The sequence below is a fragment of the Chenopodium album genome, chromosome 15 (assembly GCF_948465745.1).
Source record: "Chenopodium album chromosome 15, dcCheAlbu1.1, whole genome shotgun sequence".
Lineage (NCBI taxonomy): Eukaryota > Viridiplantae > Streptophyta > Magnoliopsida > Caryophyllales > Amaranthaceae > Chenopodium > Chenopodium album.
In genome coordinates, this window is record NC_137848.1 from 3401482 (window position 1) to 3422806 (window position 21325).

The window sequence follows — 21325 nt, forward strand, 5'->3', positions numbered from 1 at the left end:
TTTTCCACCATCCCCACTTTCTCCATATTTTATTACTTTTTATTATTTATCATAAAACTTTGCGCATGGAGAAATGGAGCAAGTAATAAAATACGGAGGGAGTAATTAATTTTTTGTCTGAATGCTGCTTCGTATTGGTTGAGCAAATTAACTATCACTTTGGATTCTTGTCAATTGCTCTGGTGTCATAGGCTCTGCTCATATTAACTATCATATTAACCCATCTCCCATCAAAACCCCACTAAACTTTGTCATAGGCTCTGCTCATGTCAAGCTTCATCGCAATTTATCATATTCAGCCTTTACACCTCGTCTTCATAGTGTGGAAAATTTCCATGGCAATGATGCATTTTGATTTTCGCTAACCACCTTAGGAAGCACACTCTTTTAGCCCGATTACAATTGACTTTGACACTAATTTATTTAGCACATTTCATAAAGCAATTGGTTTAAATTCCAAAGTAGAAGTAGGGGGACTTTACCTTCGGAATAAGAACAATATTAGGGGATAAGGACCTATGAAGGATATTACAAACAAAACTAGCAGTATCATCACCAATAATATGTGCTGAGAGCTTTGCAAGGATGCATTTGCCGAAGAGCCTTGAAAATTTCGTTCTTTATGAACGGATGAAGAAGCTTATGGTTGATCTCATTGGAAATTGTCGGCCTCATAACTTCAAGCACCTCCTGAAATGCACCATTTGAAGGGTTAGACAAATTGAAAAGACTCTCATAAAATGAGTGACGATCTATTCAATCTCATCCATATCTTCACACTATACACTCCCATTGCTAAACAATCCCCCAATGTAATTTTTATTTTTCTTTGCGAAACTTTATGATAAAAGTACTTCGTGTACGCGACCCTAAGTACCAATAGGCCTCGTGTTTATCATGGAAATTAGTCATCTTTTTTCAAGCAAAGCACACTCTACAAAGCTAGTTTGTGAGATCGGGTTTTGTTGGTTGCTTTGAACTTGTTCTTGGTCTCGGTAATCTATTTAAAAAAAATTTTGTGAGCTTTTGCACACCAAGTAGCTAGCTTAAGCCCCACAAAGGCCATCTTAAGCCCCACAAAGGCCATCTGAGAGACTGCATTCTCCCCGCGCGAGCTCTACCACGCACCCTTAGCAACCTACTCGCTACCCTCATCAAGTGACCATGAAGTTTCAAACTTGAATTCCCTCAATTTCTTTTTCTTCTTGTTCCCTCTTTCTTTTTGCTTGATCACAATAGCTATGTGGTTTGATTTATAATGAACCAAATGATCCACTATCATATTGGGAAAAAGCTCTCACCATGAAGAGGTAAGAAGGAAACGGTCTGGCTGCTCACAAACTGTAGTATTAGCTGAATTCCCCCCCCCCCCTCATGTGTATCACTGACCTACGTAGACAAAATTTCGAAGGCCACACACATCAACCGTATCTAAAATATTCCACCTCTCTTCTTAATATGTCAGCTCCTCCATCAATCTCCTCATAGCTAAGGATTTCGTTGAAGTTGCCTTTAAACATAATAGGTATTTAATTTCCACCCCATCGTTAAGGTGTCGAATCAAAGTCCACTTGTGTTTGTCTTCCTCCTTCGGCCATTTATAAATCCCAACAAACCTCCAACAAGGCGCATCACATGGGAAAAAAATGCAGCCGCGGTCGCGTTGTTGTGGAAACGGCTTATAACGGTTAAATAGAACTGATAACGGATTTCGCGGCGTGAAATACTTAAAAAAAATTCACAAAAGCAGAATTTTTAGTTTATAGAGCGATATTCTTAGTTTTTATACCATATAATAGCCAAAACTATAATAAATACTAAAGACTGTATGATGTAGACCATGTAGTAGTGTAGTATTATCTACTCTAAGATGTATAGCTTAGTTAAAATACTTGTAAGAGTACTTTTAATAAAATTAAATTAAAAAAAGGGATAAAAGAGTGTGGGTCCAAAAATATTAAAAATAAAAAGAAAAGGAAGTTAATTGAATGTGGGGTCCAAGTGTCTAATATTTCAGCCACTCATTTTTTATTTCTCTCACCTCTTTCCTCTCTCCTCTATATTTTTGTCTCTTGAATAGTCTGATTGTTTGATCATGACCCATCTTCAACCTTCTTCTCCGCCATTTATAAAACTCCAAAATCTTGAAGCCATGAAATGGCAAAAGCATAAAAAGAATAGTATGAATTTCTAAAATTTAACGGCCATTAAATGCTTATAACGGTTCCAGAACGCCGTTCCATCCTTATGGAACGGGAGATGCGCTATGTTGGGTGTGATTTTTGGCTCGCCGTTATAAAACGGGGTTCCTCGGTTCGGTCTCTCTAAAACCCGTTACAAAGCGCTCGTTCCACAACGGAATGATCGAGTTTTGTTTCCATGGCGCATCGTCATTCACATATATAATTTTGAGAAACGTAACATGTGAGAAATCAATGTTATACCTCTAATATATGCATAAACCACCCACTTTACCTCTACTTGCCATTCCAAATGCATGAACATAACCAAGCTAAAGTGCTCTCTGCGATATTCTTCTTAATCATCGCTCCAAGAAAAATATAATGTCGGGGGCATAAATGTTGCTCCATCTACGGAGTTGGCGAACCTTCCAAGGGTTGTTCATCTCTCGGTAGTTCCAACATAACAGATTCGTAATTCTCGACAGGGTTGCCAAAGTCTTAGCTACACCACTCACAACCTCCATTTTCCTCTCCTTTAAAATTAGCTATTATGGAATTTCTTTTTTGATTTGGTAAAGATATATCCATGATATAACATCTTAAGATTCTGCTCTAGCCTTCCTTTTCCACATCTTCTTACGTTCATGCTTAGACCATCACTATCTTTACTAATAGCGAAAATTGCTTCACATTGCGGCGATTGATTCACCATCCTTTATTGTCTCCCTCTCCAGCACTCCTTATCACCTTTTTATCTCCCCCTCCTTAAATATGTACTGGCTGCCTTAGGAAAACTAAAAGTGTACTGTGGTGGTCCGAGGCTAGTTGTTCATAAGAAATCACCATCTCTTTTGAAATCTCCTTACACCTTTTGCTAGCAATCATCGAACTCTCTACCTTTGGTGGTTTTTTTTTTTGCTTTGCAACAGGTGCTCTACTTCTTTGGCCTATGTTGCTCTCACCTTCCTAGGAGTTGCTTTAAGACCAACTCCCCATCCTAGCCTTCTCTTCCTATCCTCTTTAGTGACATTGAAACAGTCTCGCTCCAAGTGTCCCATAATTCCACACGCGAAGCAAAATACCTTAATCTCTTATGTGCAAAATCCACTTGAGCCTCTCTTCCCCTCTTATCTTTAATTTTTCAGAATCTACAAAATAGTTTGGAAACATTACGCAGCAACTTCACATTTCGGAATTGGCCTATACCGAGGGTATTTTCTTCCAACTCCAAGACTTACCCATTCCCCTGCCAAGTCACTATTGCCTTAACACACTCATCTATGTATTTTTACTAAATAAAATTCTTTTTGCCGAATATTAATTTTTTTTTTTTAAATGAAGTGGAACAGAGCCTTATACTTAATTTAATGTTTATCAATATAATTATATGCAATAAAAAATTATTTTTGTTCATATTTACCTCATTAAAATACAAATTAAATTGTTAGATAAAAGAAAACAAATTAAAACGATATAAACAAAAGCTATAATTATTGTTAAATACTTTTTTAATGTTTCGCAAAAGAAGAAGGATAATATGGCAAGAACGAACGAATCTAATTAAGGAATGGCAAGATGAAACTTCCATATATAGAAATACCAATGAAGTCATATTAGACACATTTTTTTTATTATAAACCCCAACAATCGAATTCTTCCCTCAAAATTAGTAATCATAGACTAAAATCTATTGGATTAATATAAATAACTAAACTTTAAAGATTAATTAAGATCCACTTTTAAAATGCATTCAAAGAACACTTTTATTAATCTTTTCATTTTAGATTAAACAGTAAATTTAAACAACTATTAAAAATCTACGAGACCTGCTTCTTCGATTTCCTATATTGGATGTAATAAAAATTTTCACATTTATCTTTACCACACATTTTATTAGGATCTTTACTAATTACCCTTATCCTTCCTACTTCCTTTCTCTTTCCATTTTCATAGTTCTTTAAATTTACTTTACATAGGTAATTTTACATCTAAGATCAATTTCTTTTTATTACTTAACCATAAATTCTTATCCCTAACTATAATTTTTACAACCCTAATTATAAAGAGGGAAAAAAGCTCCCCATACTCCACGGGACATGGTTTATCCTTTTTGCAAACATCCCCTACAACTTAAAATCCTTTCACCCTTAGAAAAGCCAAAGTCTTTACACATCCCCCCCCCCCCCCCCCTCACTAAATATTGATGTGAAGACCTAAAAGTTAACATACGTAAATTAAACCCAAACTCAACTTGAATAAAAGACTAAGTAGCTAATGAAAACAACCAATTACATTAGATCCTCGGCTAGATATACAAACTTTAAAACTTGGATTAAGGAGTAGGTTACTAAGAGTAACTCGAAGCATGACCCAACAATACAAGAAAATGAGAGCACGAAAATGGAAGACTAGTAGAATAAAGACTTTCCCTACATGTCAAACGAACTTAAGCAATGCGATATTGTTCTAGTGATACAGATGCTTAGCTCCTTTTCCTTGGTCAAAATTAAGCAATATTTTTTTCAAACGCATTAGCTAACTTTTCTAAGGTTGACTTGTCAACAACCTTTGGTGAGTAACAAATGCCTAGCAAATCCGTTACTCACCGACATGCCAAAATACATACATTATTTGTCATCTTTTCACTTATAATAGATTTTCTTTATATTTGACCGAGTCTTAATCCCTAACTACCTTTTATGGTGCACTTTCAGATAAACGTATAAACAAGATTTAAGTAAATCAAAATTAGAAAAAATAAAAAATACTTCTTTAGTTCATTTTAATTTTTTTGGTTCTATCTAGCATCCTTCCATCCAAGTCTTATGTTGTAAATTAATATAGCATAAACATCATTAATGGTAGAAATTAAGGACGAAGAAGATACTTTGAGTGATATACCATATTACAACGATCATGAATGAAATCACAACAGTTATGAATGAAAATTCCACTTTCGTGAGGTGCCCCAATTTAGCTTACCAAGCTAACCCAAAACAACCGATCAATTAAGTTAACTCTGTTCTATTCTTCTCTTATTTATAAAGCCATAAAGGTATTCATCTAACTAACTCCTTTATTCTCCTCTTGACAACATTGTAACTGAATTATTTTATAGAGATAGGGAATACTGAATTGAATTATTAGAAGGAAAAAAAAAAAAAAAAAAAAAAAAAGGTATAAGATTTGGGTGTGCGATTATCATGGTTAGACCCGTACCCAAAACGGTTTTTTCTTCAAATGACCCAGACCCAAATTCGTTGGGTCTAAATTTTAGGAACCCATATTTGTGAAAAGGAATCTAGATCCATGGTGACCATGGATGTAGGTTGAGTCCGAGACCCACTGTCATCTCATATAGGTTGTATTTGATATTGGTTAAGATTTAGAAAATGAAAAGTGATCCGAAGATAACAATCTCATTTATAGGCCTTTTTTTAAGAGGCAAACTTTATTATGAGTTGGCCTAATTTCTCTACTCAACTCCTAAAATTTAGGCTAGCCCTACATCACTTTTCTTTTTAATTGTATTGACATCACTCAAAATATTTGTCCCCAACGTGACCTTATAGTTAACATTATTACCTTGGCCCTTTACGCAATTATTATAAATAACCTTAGGATCTTTCTACACACTTCCACCTAATGCATGTTACCTTCACTTAACCTTAGCATTGATTCCATCATTTTGGCCAATTACAAGAATACCCTTATTTATCACTTCTAGAATCTTCATGCTCCTGCATTCATAGATGGTTGCAATGAAGCTTCTCCCATACTTGTTCTAAAAGTTTTTTCTACCACTAAAATTTTGATTTCCACCTAACTTCACCACTAGTTATATTGTCGGTGAAGAAGCAAAGGTCAACTCTAATATTCTTACCTGAAAAATAGTTGTGTTCTTTAGTTAGCCCACTTGCACCAAATCCACCATTTGCAAAGCCTATTCCTCCACCTTTTAAGCAATCATAAGTGGTTTCACCACTAGTGTGACATTTCATTTAGATACTTAGACCACCACCAAGTCAACTTTTGTAACTCCTCCGCACGATTGGTCTACTCGCAAAACTACCAAACTTTTGATGTACCTTTCTCAAAACCGCAAAGTGAACCATCAACTTTGTCTTCAACAACGCCAACTAGAGATGGAAATGGATTGGGTTCGGGGCGGGTGGATCATCACCTGCATCCATCCACCCCACCCGATCCATCCACCACCCGCTAAAACATCCACCCGAATCCATCCATCCGTCACCCACGGGTAAAACGGATGGTTCGGGTGATAATCGGGTGTACAATATGAGCATTTAAAATTAAAAATTACATAACATTTAGTGTGTCCTAAGCGTCATCGTCTTATCGAAATATCAACCTATTGTATTATCGGATGATGTTTGAACTCATAATTCATAAACATCTAAATTCTAATAATACTCAAAGCCTTCAAATCCAAGCTTAAATTAACAATAACACATGAAATGTTGTATTTTTTGTAATAATCGAGCGATGGGTCGGGTTAACGGATCGGGTGATGCCGTGATGGATGAAAATTGTCCACCCGAATCCGATCCGTCACCCGCCTTTTAAACCAGGTTTTTCATCTGTCCAATAAGGCGAGTGAAGCGGGTGGGCGGGTGATCCACTGGACATTTCCATCTCTAACGCCAACAAGGGTTGTATAAGTCACCAAAGCTATTCCACTCATTTTGTTTCTTCGACTAGGGTTTCCTACCATGTGATGGTTGAATGTATGTCCCTTACCCATGGAATAGGTGGTTATATACAAGTAGAGATGACAATGGATTGGATTTGGAGCGGGTGGAACTTCACTAGCATCCATACACCGTTCAATACTCTCCATCTACATCCATCCATTACACGCTTAATATATCACCCGTATCCATTCATTCGTCATTCACGTGTGAAATGGGTGAAAACCGTGGAATAGGGGACTAACATGCGGGAAGTTAATATGAAATAAAAATTCACATGAAAATTTTAATTTTGAGTCCTTAAAATATTAAATTTCCTAGTCCAAAGTTGATATGGCCAATACTCTTAAAGGTCACCCTTATGAGATTTTTTCATATGATACTTAGTCAACTTAGATTAGTTCATCCCTTTATTTTACCTCCAAAAGGAAAAGAATCTTTCATCCTTTTATTTTACCTCCAAAAGGAAAATAATCTTTGAAATGGCTTTAAGTTCTTCTATATCGAAGGATAAAAAATAAGGAAAAACATATTATTACAAAGGACAAAAAAATTATGTAGATTTTACATATGCACTTAACTAATAGGAAATTTTGCAAAAAACCACCTTTTAAATCTTGTTTTTCGCAAATAACCACCTTTTAAAAAAAAATGTTGCAAAAGACCAGCAATTTCAAAAATTTTGTTGCAAATTACCACTTTTTTAGCCAAATTTATCAATTGTTTTACATTGAATTGGTGGTAAGTTGCAACAAAAATTTTAAAATTGGTGGTTTTTTGCAACATTTTTTTTAAAAGGTGGTTAAATGCAAAAAACAAGATTTAAAAGGTGGTTTTTTGCAAAATTTCCTAACTAATATCCTTTTTAAAATATGTTTAAGGAGCTTAAATTTCCATCTCAAACAACCATAATATTTCAAAGCAAATTCAAGGCTTTAACACCCATACCAAACAACCATAATATTTCAAGGCTTTAACACCCATACCAAGAAGTCCTTCAAATTCAATGGAGTGAAGAACATTTTACCCTAATTGTCATTAACGAACTTCCCTCCTTTATCTACAATGGACTCACAATGATGGATGAAGAATCACTTATATGCGTAGATATGTCCATGCCGACAACATTAATAAAATACTACCTTCGTTCTTTTTTAGTTGACACATATTCATTTTGGGAAGTTTCTTTCGTTTTTTTTATAGTTGACAACATTCTTTTTGAAAAGTTTTTTTTTAGTTGCGGTTTTTTCACCATAAACCCCTGACTTTTTTTGTTTATTCACCATAAATCCCTAAAGTTTTTCACCTTCACCATATACCCTGAGTTGTTATAAAAATTCACAACAAAAATTCACCATATACCCTTAATGACAACAAGATGAGTGAAATTTGTAAATTATGCATCGAAATCACCTTAAACCTCTCTTCCCATCCCCAAAACCACTCTTCTTCTTTCTCCAACCCCCGAAACCACTCCGAATCTCCATAATCATATCTGTATAATTGATTTTGAGGATGAGAAAATGAAATTGAGGGTGGTTTTAAGGGTGGAAAAAGGACTGTTGGTTGTTTCAGGGCTAGGAGAATGTATTTAGGGTGGTTTCGAGTCATAATTATCCATAATGACCGATGAAGTTAACAATCATTAGTTATCAAGGGTAAATGATGTATTTTTGTGAAAACTTGAGGGTATATTATGAATTTAAAAAAGTTAAGGGGTATATGGTGAATAAGCAAAAAAATTAGGGGTATATGATGAAAAATCGTTCTAGTTAACGTTTCTATATTATTAAGCATAATTTTTATAGTAAAATGTCAAGTTTACCCTTACTCTTATTCATTCTCCTCATATTAGACCCTATCTCTCTCCACTCTTACATACAACAACAATAAGCATTTGACTTTCTCTCTCCGTTCTTGTAGTTGCCTCCACCACCCCGCTCCCACTCCCCATCTTTACAGACGCCATTTGCCAGGCCACCATTCTCTCCTTTGCCACTGATATTCTCTCCTTTGCCATCCTCCCTCCACCACACCACCACCACCACCACCACCACCACTACTACTATATAATAGACTACTTAACACTTCTTTCGCCTGCATGCATTGGAATCCTCATCATCACCACCATCACCATGAGATTGAATCAAGATATCAATTTCAACGATCTATTGGAAAACACAATGCTAATAAGATCCATCACAATAAATTCTAATGAAATAATATGAGCCAAAATTTTACGGGTAGATATGTAATTTAGATTCAAGTAATTATGTGCATAATCTTATTAACTAACATATAGTTCTCATCAACATCATAATACTTACCTTCAAACAAATTGCTATTGTAAAAATGAAATATGAGTCCCCGATAAGTAAATTATAAAAATAAAAAAAAGTAAGATATAATAAGGATGTTGGATAATGATAATCTTTCGTTCTTTCCTTTAATTGAAGAGGAAAAAGATTGATTGAAATAGTTTGATTTATGATGGTTAATTTCAAAATAGTATTTAATGTATCATTGCATTTTCCATTAGTTCCATTAATGGGTCGGTTACATGAACCAACATGAGGATTATATAGGTATCTTGTGTGAAACTAATAGTTTAACTCCATCTCATGACGACCCTATTGCCTCCACTTTGTTTATCATAGATGTGAAATTTAAAAAATGAGTTTTATGTCAATTATTCGTTTTTGTCCTAATCATAAGAAATGCATTAGACTTTTTACTTAAGTGATGTATGAGTGCTTCTAAAATTTATGTCTATTGCATTATAAGTTCTGTATTTGAAACATTAAAAGCATTATTTCCTTTGACGTGATATTAATGAAATTTTGATTATGTTAACATGAAAGTTCATGATGGTCTTGTTTGTTTGTTTATTTGATAAGGGCATCAATCATTTCATTTTCGCATTCACTAGAAGGACAAGAAGGAGAGAGTATTGCAAATGGTTCAAAAGCAAATATTCAAAGATGTGTAAAAACCACTTAAAAGGAAAAAACACATCGCAATTTCCTTTTTTCATAATAATTATTAAGTTTTGAAGATTTTTTTTTTACTAGATTGACAATATTGTTAACTACACAAATGAATCCTCATTGTCATATTATTGTAAGAACATAGTCTCCAAGTTTTACACCATTGAAATATTTTAATTTCATGATCTTTCATTAAAATTTTGTAAAAAAAGTGAAATTACTTTGATATATACAAAAATGAAATTGCTTTTGATTCATTTGTATGTTTTTAAGGCTATATAGTGGAATATACTAATATTAAAATTTTGTTCTACCTTAGGTAAATAGCCTTTAATTCAAATGTTCAGTGGAATGATATTTAATATATTTTCAAAGTCTATTATGTAAAATGAGTTTATATATATATGAACAAAACTATATCTAGTCATGATAAGAGGTAAAACCACTAATTATGTGACCTATGCAACTATTTTCTAAACCATGCCCAAAATTTCAAAAATGAATTCGTCTTTATTATAGGACTATAAAAATGATTTCAAAATGTATGATAGTTCAACAAAGGCTTTTCATCATTAACATTAGAAATGAACAATGCTTTGACAACTTTTAAGAATACTTTGCTACTCAATAAATAGTTAAACCTTCCAAAAATAAGGTTATAAACTAACTCTCATTTGTTATTAAAGGCAGTAATAATATACTTAAAACCCTTGATTCATAATATGAAATAAACTAAAAGGATTGTTATTAAAGACAATAAGAACATACTTAAAACCCCCTATTTCATAATATGAAATAAACTGAAGAATTTAAAGTCTTTAATTCTTTATCCTAGACATTTAATCAACCCAAAACTTCTAAATGAGGAATGGTTGGTTTTAAAAGTTAAGCACATAAGATATAATTTCAAAAACATTGATGTGTGCTAACTTGTGGGAGAGTCAGAAACAATATTATATTTGTGGCCTTCCTTAGGTGTAGATGAGTAACTAGATACTACTATGGACAATGTATAGTTGAGTGTTTAGTCAGTAATCTTAACAATGAGCATGTTAGTTTGAGCCAAAATTATATATCCATTATGAATCAACTTTCATATATCGAAGGTTAAATGAGAATAAACTCTTTACTTATATGTTTGATTCTTCTTTACCTTTCTTATTTAACCCTTACTTACCTTGCACAAAGGATATTTATTAGGATCTTCAAAATAATACATTATAGCCCCCCTTTGAAATTGTCTTTTTCACATTATCTTACATTGTTATGTATCCTTTTGAGTATCTTTTACATTTTTAATTCCTTTACCTCATACCATGGGAGGAAGATTTCTTATAATTTGTGTTTTGATTTGTTTTAATATAATGTCTTTATAGGTGATAAAAAGTAAAAATTTCATTAAAATAAGTGTTTAGGCATAACCTTCCCAAACACCACATGTAAACGTCCCACATCGATGAAAGAAGAGGGAGTTATATAACACTTTATAAAGCTAAGGGACTACTCTTCCTATGCCATATGATTTTGGGAAGGAACCTTTTTGGACTTGTAAAGTAGACTCTCTCCAATGAAGGGTATGACCCAGACTCGTATTTAACAATATGAGTATACTTCCACTATCCTTCATATTTTGCCCCAATTTCCCTTTTAGTCCATCTCTTTAATTTTGCCTCATTATATTTTTGGACATATGGAACCATAACTTTACTCTCACAACTACCCTATGAACCCTACCACTTTTCACTCTCATTAATTTCTATCAACCAAAAATTAATTAACATTACCTCTATGAAGAAAAAATAAGGGACGAATGTAGTATAAACCAATCCTGGGCTTTAAGATGCTCCTTTAGCGTTATCAAAACCAACGTGACAAGGTCACATGTTCAAATCTCATCCACCTCTTCTTTCAAGTGTGAATATTACGCACTATATATGAGGAGGTTCATGCTATATCTACATTTCAAGCCCAAAAGGCTCTCATGTGAGGGGGCGTGATAAGAGTTATGAGTTTAAACTTTTGGTTTAGATGATCCTTTAACAATAAGAGAAAATCAAGTGTTCATCAAACCTTTGGAAGAACGAACTTCTTGCAATTTGGATGATATACTTACTTTTACATGCTTACACGATTTTGATGTGTAAAAGAATAATTTAAATGAGAGAAAACCCTAGATATGTGCATGAAAATCCCTATTCTGGCTTCATTACCTATTTTATCAATTTAGTAATTAGTATTTACATCAAACTTTAGAAACAAGAGAAAGGTCTTTTCTCTTTTTATACCATGCTCACCCCATGCTGACAAGAATGGGGAAGTAATACTCTTATTTATTTTTGCTTTTAAACTACTTGCTCATAGAATGTGTTTCAAGGAAATGATAAGAGAAATCCTTTCATCTGTGAATTAAGTTTAAAGGACAATTCAAAAATATTTAAAGACTGAAAACCCAATTCCTTGTGTGATGTATTACATAAATTATTGTTTGAGAAATGATTGAAAGTTGAGTAATTATACATTTTAATCTTGGAACTAGAACTAAAACAAGAACAAAGATACAGTAAGAGCTTTATGTAACTACCTAGAAAGATAAGATCTAAGAGGTGAACAAATAACTTTTAGGGTAAGTTAAAAGAAAAATCAACTCCAAAAAAAGTTCATGAAACAAAATGTATGGTATGTCTCTCAAAGGTGCTTTTCTTACCTTTCCCTCCCTAAGGTTTGATTATATTTTTTCCATATTTTCCTCCTTACACCTTCAATTGTTATATGAGTTTGTTTTATATGTGAACTTTAACATGATACACAAACTCTTTGATTTCTTTTTTCATGTGTAAAATGGGTATGACCAACTCGAATAAGAATTTTCTTTTACTCATACAAATTGAATCATAATCCTTTCATATTGTTGGATAGATTCATAGATCTTTACTCAAAGTAGACCAAGGATGGCCTATTACTCATGATAACAAGAGATTCTGCCAATAATTATAATAGTAAGGTTGTAAAAACTAGAAATAGAGATCCCTCATGTCCATAATGATCATGTTTTTGTTGTTAATTTCAGCTAGGTTTTTTTTACCCTAAGTCTCTAAGAAGTCTTTTTCAACTTTAACAACTTATGATCCTAAATGCTCAATCCTAAGGTTGGGAAGTTTTTTTTTAAGGAGTTGAGCACATAAATCCGTTCACAGTTTTTTCGAAAAGATAAAGAATCATTTATTGCCATATACCATTCCGCGAAAATGAATTGTTCGCAAGTACAAGACTTTGATAGAAATTTCAATCACTTGATCGAGATCTTGTCTTTATTAACACTTTACTTAGATATGCATTCTTCCACTTCTTACTTTCTAGCGATTTGGGGCTATTTTGCTCTGTGCAGAAAATAAATTATCTTTAATCTAATAGTGTCTCTAACAGTGTGTTTGGATAAAGAAATGGGAAATAAAAGAAGGGAAGGGAGGTGAAGGGGAAGGGAGGGGAAATAGATGAGTCAATGGAGAGATCAAATTATTACAATTAAATCCCTTCAGTTCTCTCCCCTCCCATTCCCTTCATTCCTCGTTTGTTATCCAAATGAAAGATAATCAATCTCTCCATTTCCTTCCATCCAAATAAAGTGTAAATAAGCATAAGAACATTGGATGTAAATGAAATCTTCATAACTCAAGTTTAGTCACCCTCGTATTAAGAGTACAACAATAATGTCAAAAATCCTTAAGAGCATAAGGACTATTTCCTTTAGTCAAACAGAAATCCTCATTGACCAAGCTTATTTTTACCAATTGATGAAAAATCTAATTGGAAATTTAGAATGGGACGAGGGTTTGGTTTCACTATGAAATTGATTACTACCTCTCTTTCACAGGATATGCGACAAATGATTTTGCACAGACTCCTAGACAAAATTTGCTTGTGAATGTCAAATGGAGAGAGAAAGATAGTGATGCATGTGACAAGAAGAGAGGTAGAGAAAAATGAAAATTTAAAAAGAAAAGAAAATGTTTGTTACACATGATATATAGCAACCATTTTTAGTAAACGTAGTACATCTTTACTCAATGGGGGAGATAGGATATTGAGAAGGAAAGGAAAAATTCATAGATTGACCATTTCTCTTTGTACTAAGGACATTAACATATCATATGAAGGAAGTTAAACCTTTATGGTCCAAAACTTGCCTTTCCCAATAGACCATCTTCTTCCCTTTGTTTTCTCATTAATTTAAAACTATACACAATGGTGTTGCTTCTACTTCCACATTCTTTGTAGTTGGCTCATATTTCTTTCATTATTGACCTCTATACAAGAAGTTATAGGTAGCAAAATATAGTCTCTATGTCCATTGTCATTGTTAAAGAAGCTCCGGCTAAGATCGTGATGATGTATCAAAGTTATCTTAGAAAACTTTATGGGATCTAACAAATAAGGTCAGATGTTAAAAAGACAAATCCTTCACCTATCACCTATTTGTCATATCTAGTCAAGCTCAATGTATTATTTCCTCTTCAACATCCACTAAGGGTTCCTTTTATTTCTTGGCCTCTAACCACCCTCAACTTACACTTATAGGTGTTATCCATAAGTGTTATCCATAAGAGTTGTCACTTAAATTCTTACTGCTAGTATTGTGGATGCTCTGAACTCTTGTTAAGGCTTGTCCTCCCTAAATAGCACAAAATTCTGTTGGTTTAATGATTTTTGAAACTTCCATTCTCTTTAGAGTACAAGGGCTTACCCTGCTCTATATGGATAATTCATGTGTGTTTGACTTGCCTTATTTAAGACATGGTTTTTCTTGTTCAGTTTGTCTCAGATTCTTAAGCGCTACCAAGATTCTATCGCCGCGGATGGGAAAGCTTCAATGGTTGTTGATGAAACAGAGGTAATGAACATCTCATTTATGTTCATGTACTATTCCACTGCTACTCCCAAGTCTTTTATACATGACAAATCCTGATGAATTAGTTGTTCTGACCGTATGCTAAAGGCTACTCTATGCGGTATTATAGTACATCATATAGGATGATATGGTATCACTACTACTACTTTATTATTGCACATACCCATTGGTGACTGAATTTTTGGTAAGCAATTACAGAATGACATTGATGAGAATGCCTTCAGTGTAATTCTTGTTACGCAATTTGCAGTCTAAAGACAGGTTTTGATACTAGAGTATCTGTTCTCAATCTTTTGCCTTTCCTAATGGTGTGCACTGTTACTCACAGCTCACACCAGCTTCCTTGATAGTGTCTTTCTGCTTGTGTTCAAGTAGTAAGTGGTGTGGTACTAATTCTGGAGGGGAGAGGGGGGTGTGGCTGTGCTTGTATTCTTATTACTGTTCCATTCCGTAGCTGCCATCAGCTATCATGGTTGGAATTAACAGGGTAGGTATTGATGTTAGTGTGGATAGAGATTATTTATAAAGTCTAGGCATAGGAATATAGGATAGTTTCTTCTTGCATTAGAGTATTGATCGTCCTTGTAGACATTATCGATAGTCCTTCACTTCTTTTACTGAAAGTTTCTGAATTCTCTGTATCTAGCATCATTCTTATTCTAGGCCGGGAATGATTTTTCATGTTTTGAATATTCATTCATGTTCATAGTTCTCTTGACCTTTTCCCTCATTTGTAACAATTTTGGTGTTTTTTTTCTTGTGACCAGAGTTCCCCTTCCACATGCACAGAAGTTCAAACATGTAGTGAACTAGTAAAAACAGTTGAAAGGCAAGTATTAAAATGTCTTATCTGCTTCTTCTTCTGAAGATGACATTTTTTTGTTTCATAATTTTATTTAATCTTGCAGGTATCTAGAAGGCCCAGATATTGAGAAACTTAGTCTGGATGATTTCATGCAGATGGAGAGGCAACTAGCTGATGCCCTTCTACAGACAAGAAACCGAAAGGTCCATCTTTGCCCTTGTTATCCTTTCCCTCTCCTTTTTTTAGTTGGCCATTGGGTTAGTGAGCTACTATGTGGCTAGTTCTTATTCTTTCTCCATTACTCTTGCAACTCTCAAACTTGAAGGAGCTTGACTTAGTTCTTACAACTACTTCATCATCATGAGCAAATTCTCTCAAATCAAACAGCAGTTGCTACTCTTGTGTGGTGTAGTCAAGCTCCCAATTTTCTGATTAGTAATTGTGTAATTTGCTCACTAGAAACAGGAAAGTAATCCATTCTTGTAGAGTGTGTAGAGTACATATTGCACGATGTATCATACAGAATGCATTAATTTCTTCGCTGAAATGTTCAGTAAGACAATACATAACATAACTCTTGGCCCTTCTATTTCCTTTGGTTGTTATCATTCGCATCCAGTAACCATTTTACTTCATAAAGGCTAAACTAATATATAATCTCATAGCCATACTAAATCTTACCCCAGTCCAGTTGCTTTCTTGTAAGCAGTCTGTAGTTTATACACATAAGAACCTTTATCCTTTTCTGTTTGTTGCTTCATCTTTCTTTGAGGTTTCGGGATAATCCATTCTCACCTCAGTTTCTTCTCAAATACTAAGGATGAAAATTGTGAGGTTGGGAGAAGCCAAAGAGGGAAAATAATGGGGAGGAACCAAGGAGGGTCATTAAATTCTTTTCTCGGGCAATCTTAAACTAGACACCACACAATTTAGATTCTTGATCGCCATTCAGTATTTATCAAATGTTTTGCACTGACTTCGATACTATGGTTCTTAACAGGCTCAGCTTATGCTAGAATCTGTAGCTGCACTACGTGAAAAGGTACAGTGATTTCCTCTTCTAGAGATCTTGTATCTAATAAGAATAATGTGTTATACTTTCAGCTTCTGGGTAAAGTTGTACTTATTTACAAATGTAGATGCATCCCCATTTATATAATGACTTATTAACTAGTCAAAGGAAAGACTTGCCAATTCACATTTCCTAACCAGGATCTATGTCTAGAACATGCAGCACTACAACAAAGAAGTAGAAAGCATCCTAAAGCTTACCACTTCGCACTATTCAATTTCTTTAATCCACTTGTAAGGATGCGGATCCTCATGGTTCTAATAGGTTTTTATTGACAATGTTCTTTTCATCTATATTGTCCTTTATTCTCACTATTGTTAGGCAATGGGAGAGGTTGCTTGTATCTATCAATTCTCATGGGACACCCAACCAGTTTTGATAAGCATATGTATCTTGTAGTCCATTCCTCGGTGAACAGATGAATTTCACAAAGTGATTGCAGCGACAAGGTACTTAGGAACAGGCAAAAATTTCTGTTTCTAATTTCCCGACCTGGGACACACTACCTTGAAAGTATAGGATGAAAGTAGAACCTATGGAACTAATCCTAGAGCTTCCTTGACATTTTCTATAATATTCTCCTAAATAGGATACCTGCTGCTTCACCTCTTCAAAATGCATGCAATGAACAATAAGGTTAATAAATTTGATTTTCATTACCTTCCTTTGACATCCCTCCTTTCCTTGAAGACAGAAGTTATGCATACCTATCTTCAGTGCTCCAGCCAACCAAATCTATATTACGTTAGCAAGTTGTGAACCTCTTTACAACCGCAATTAACAAGACTGCTGAAACAAGGGATCTATGCAGAGACAGAGTTTAATGTGATGGTTGGTCCAACCAAACTCTATAAATAGAACCCAGCCCCCAATTACATTAGAAAAAACTATGCTGAATGAAGTTCCTTAAGTGAAAAATACAGAATAATTGTAGCTCAGTAGTGGATTTAACTCAAAAGGTGTGGATGCAGTATCTTCGGTTTCCTGACGATTATTTTTACCAATTGCTCCTCATTCAAAAACTAGGTTAGTGGATTTAACTCAAAAGGTGTGGATGCACTATCTTCGGAGTAGTATGAAGCATGCGAAACAGTTTCTTGTTCCTTCAAAGCAAAAGTGATCAGAAATTTCAGATGGGAATATGCAAGTCTTTGGAAGAACATTCCTAGAAGAGTTGTCCCTCAATATTCATCTAGTTATCGTTAGATAAAGTCTAAGCATTATGATCAGGCTCAACTTCTTGCCCAGCCATGTCGACTATAGCTGATCCAAATGGGGGAATGGTAATAATGGGCATTCTTTGTGCATGCACAGGATATGATTATGTCAACTGTGTTTTAGTTTTCATATTTCTTTTTTTCTTGTCTTCCCTTTTTTTTTTTTTTTTGTCATTATTTAACTATATCTGGTGATCACTGCTTCAACAGGAGAGGGCACTGAAACAAGAGAACGAACAGCTGAAGGATGAGGTATATATTAGATATAAAAATAAAAAATAAAAAATAAAAAGACCCTAGCTAGCCTAGATAAGAGCGAGGAAATTGGTTACTTATGTCAATTGTGTGGGTTACAGGTTGCAAAATTGATGGGCAATTCCAACAGAGGAAACCAGACCGATTTAGATTTAAATGGTGTGATGGAGGAGGGAGTGGAGGGTGATGAAATACAAGGCCCTCAGCCGGTGAGAACACTTCCTCTTTCAAAAAGACCCTAGCTAGCCTAAGAGTAAGGATTAAGGAATTTGGTTACTTATGTCAATTGTGTGGTTTGCAGGCTGCAATATTGATGGGTAATTCCAACAATGAAAACAATGCAGATCTGGATTTGAACAACGTGGTGGAGGCGAGTTCTCATATACAATCCCCTCAGGCAGTGAGAACTCCCCCCTCTATCAAAAGACCTAGCCTAGCTAACAGTGAGATAATTGGTTACTTATGTTGATTGTGTGGGTTGCAGGTTGCAAAATTGATGGCCAATTCCAACAGTGGAAACCAAACAGATTTAGAGTCAAACAACGTGGAGGAGGTGGATGCACATATAGCATGCCCTCAACCGGTAAGAACACTTCCTCTGCTATGGTAGCAGCTGTAGGTACATAAGGCTAAGCATTTGAATTATTTTTTGTCTTTGCACTGGTAATGCTAATTGGGCTATATAATGAAAGCTCCTTATTTTTCTGATGAGAACTCACATTCTCATTTGATTCCCTTGTCTCCAATATGTAAAACTATGATTGTTTATACCTATTTATTAACTACTATACTACACCAGTGTAATAAAGCATTAACTTGCAGACATGGTGAAGATTAATGTATTGTATATTTACTTGGTCAATACATTCTTGTACAATCTGTTACTAATAATGTGACTTAGTCTCCACTCTCTCCAGTTATCTTGGGATTCTGTGGTTATACTATCCTTACGATCAGGCAGGGAAAATCAGCAATATACTGCCCAGACAGAGAACACGAAGACTTGGGTATACTACTAGAACTATAGTTCAAGACTACAGATTTTGTAAGTATTCGGACAGGCTTGACAGCTGAATCCAGGCGAGGGAAGACGAATACAGGTGCATTATGTTGGTGCCTAAGACGTTATCCTACTAAGGCCCCGTTCTTTAGAGCTGCTCTGCTGAAATCTGCTCTACTCTACCCTGCTCTGCTTAAAAATAATATTTAATATTGAATTATTATAATAATACTTAATATTTAATAATAATAATAAATAATTAATATTTAATAATAATAAATAATTAATATTTAATAATAACAATAATTAATATTGAATTATTATAATAATAATAATAATTAATATTGAATTATTATAATAATAATAATAATTAATATTTAATTTTAATAATAATAATAATTAATATTTAATAATAATAATAATTAATATTGAATTATTATAATAATAATATTTAATAATAATAATAAATAAAAAATATTTAATAATAATAATATTATTAAAAATTAATATTTAATAATAATTATAATAATAATAATAAATAATTAATATTTAATAATTATAATAATAATTAATATTGAATTATAATAATAGTAGTAATAAATATTAAATAATAATAATAATAAATAATTAATATTTAATAATTATAATATTTATAATAATAATGAATATTTAATAATTATAATATTAAAAATAATGAATATTTAATAATAATAGTAATAATAATCCTTATTATTAGTAATATTAATAATAATAATTGATTTTTTATAAAAATTAATATTTAAAGATAATACTAATTATTAATTTTCAATAATAATAATAAAAATAATAATTAAATAATATTTAATAATAATTATTATTATAATAATAATTAATATTTAATAATAATATTTAATAATTATAATAATGCGATAATATTAATAATAGTAATAATAATAGTAGTAGTAGTAGTAATAATAATAATAATAATAATAATAATAATAATTATTATTATTATTAGTAATAGTAGTAGTAGTAGTAATAATAATAATAATAATAATAAAATCTGCTAGGCTCGTCTCGGCTTCAATCTGTTCTACTCTGCTGAAATTTGCTCTGCTCTGCTGAAATCTGCTCTGCTCTGCCCATAAACTCAAAAGAACAGGGCCTAATAAGGTTCCAAACTTATACCTCCCCTCTACGGCCTTGAGTCAGTGTATATCAAAATCTTTTCGTTATACCGGAATCATAAGGATCCATTACATAAGTAATCTTACCCTTAACCAGTCAATTATACTGTAAGTTCCAATTTCCTAAATAACATCCTTTGTTAGGGTAAGTCTTGTATAAATTTATTATCATAAAAATAAAATGGGAAAAGATTCAATAGAACTTACAGTCTAAAATAAAAAAGAAAAAGACAAATTACTTGCAGTTATCTGAAATAATCTGTTTCATGCAAATAATCAAATAACTAACTGTTAAATATGAATTGCCTCGTCTTATGAATTCATGATACTCCGTGATTGAAATGAAATAGATTAAAATTACTCGTAATTCAAAATTTAAATTGTAAAATCAATTGAAATTATAAACAGTTAAAATAGAATGAAATTCCTTACCGTAAACAGCAATGCCTCAGGATTTGAAACTCTGTTATTGCATGCTTGATTTGTTCCATTGTCAATCAATTCGTCTAAGAGATTGAAGTCTTCAAAAGGTTGAACTTCCAAGTATAAAGATCTATCTTCGGGTAAATCTATAGAAAGTAGCTTTATAAGTTTGATGACGTAATTTGACTATTAATATGACAGCTAAATCAATAGAATCGAGTAATAGAATATTCCATACCTTAACTTTGAAAATTCGGTCGCAGAGTAATAATGATGCAAACGAGATTCAATATCATCAACAAAGATAGTTCAAAATTCTTTACAATGCGGTCACAACGTGATGACGATGCAATCGAGATTTAATTGCCTGCATTGATCAAAAGATTTACGTGATGAATACTAAATACATTCAAATTGATCAAGATATATAAAAGAAGAGAAAGAGATATAAGTGACGATTAATTACCAAGCAGCTAATCAATTATATCTATGCTCACCTAAAATATTGGTACTGTATAAATTATGAAATGTAAAAGCATTATTTTTGGTAACGAATGAATGATAAATACGAGTGCATTGGAATATGGTAAAAGATATTT

The 21325-nt window shown here is 33.1% G+C and overlaps 1 protein-coding gene across 3 annotated transcripts in view; it reads left to right on the top strand.

Annotated features, from left to right (window-relative positions):
* Positions 1-18999, top strand: part of LOC145582698 (agamous-like MADS-box protein AGL27) — a 36140-nt gene extending 17141 nt beyond the window's left edge. Inside the window, exons 2-9 of one of the 3 annotated variants that reach the window (XM_081639697.1) lie at positions 14692-14770; positions 15556-15617; positions 15697-15796; positions 16594-16635; positions 18093-18134; positions 18239-18346; positions 18439-18537; positions 18622-18999. In XM_081639697.1, the coding sequence (XP_081495823.1) occupies positions 14692-14770; positions 15556-15617; positions 15697-15796; positions 16594-16635; positions 18093-18134; positions 18239-18346; positions 18439-18537; positions 18622-18747 (658 nt within the window). In that variant the 3' untranslated portion in view covers positions 18748-18999. The remainder of the gene's footprint in view (positions 1-14691; positions 14771-15555; positions 15618-15696; positions 15797-16593; positions 16636-18092; positions 18135-18238; positions 18347-18438; positions 18538-18621) is intronic. The other 2 variants (XM_081639698.1, XM_081639699.1) reach the window with 2 other exon arrangements.
* Positions 19000-21325: the final 2326 nt, after the last annotated feature.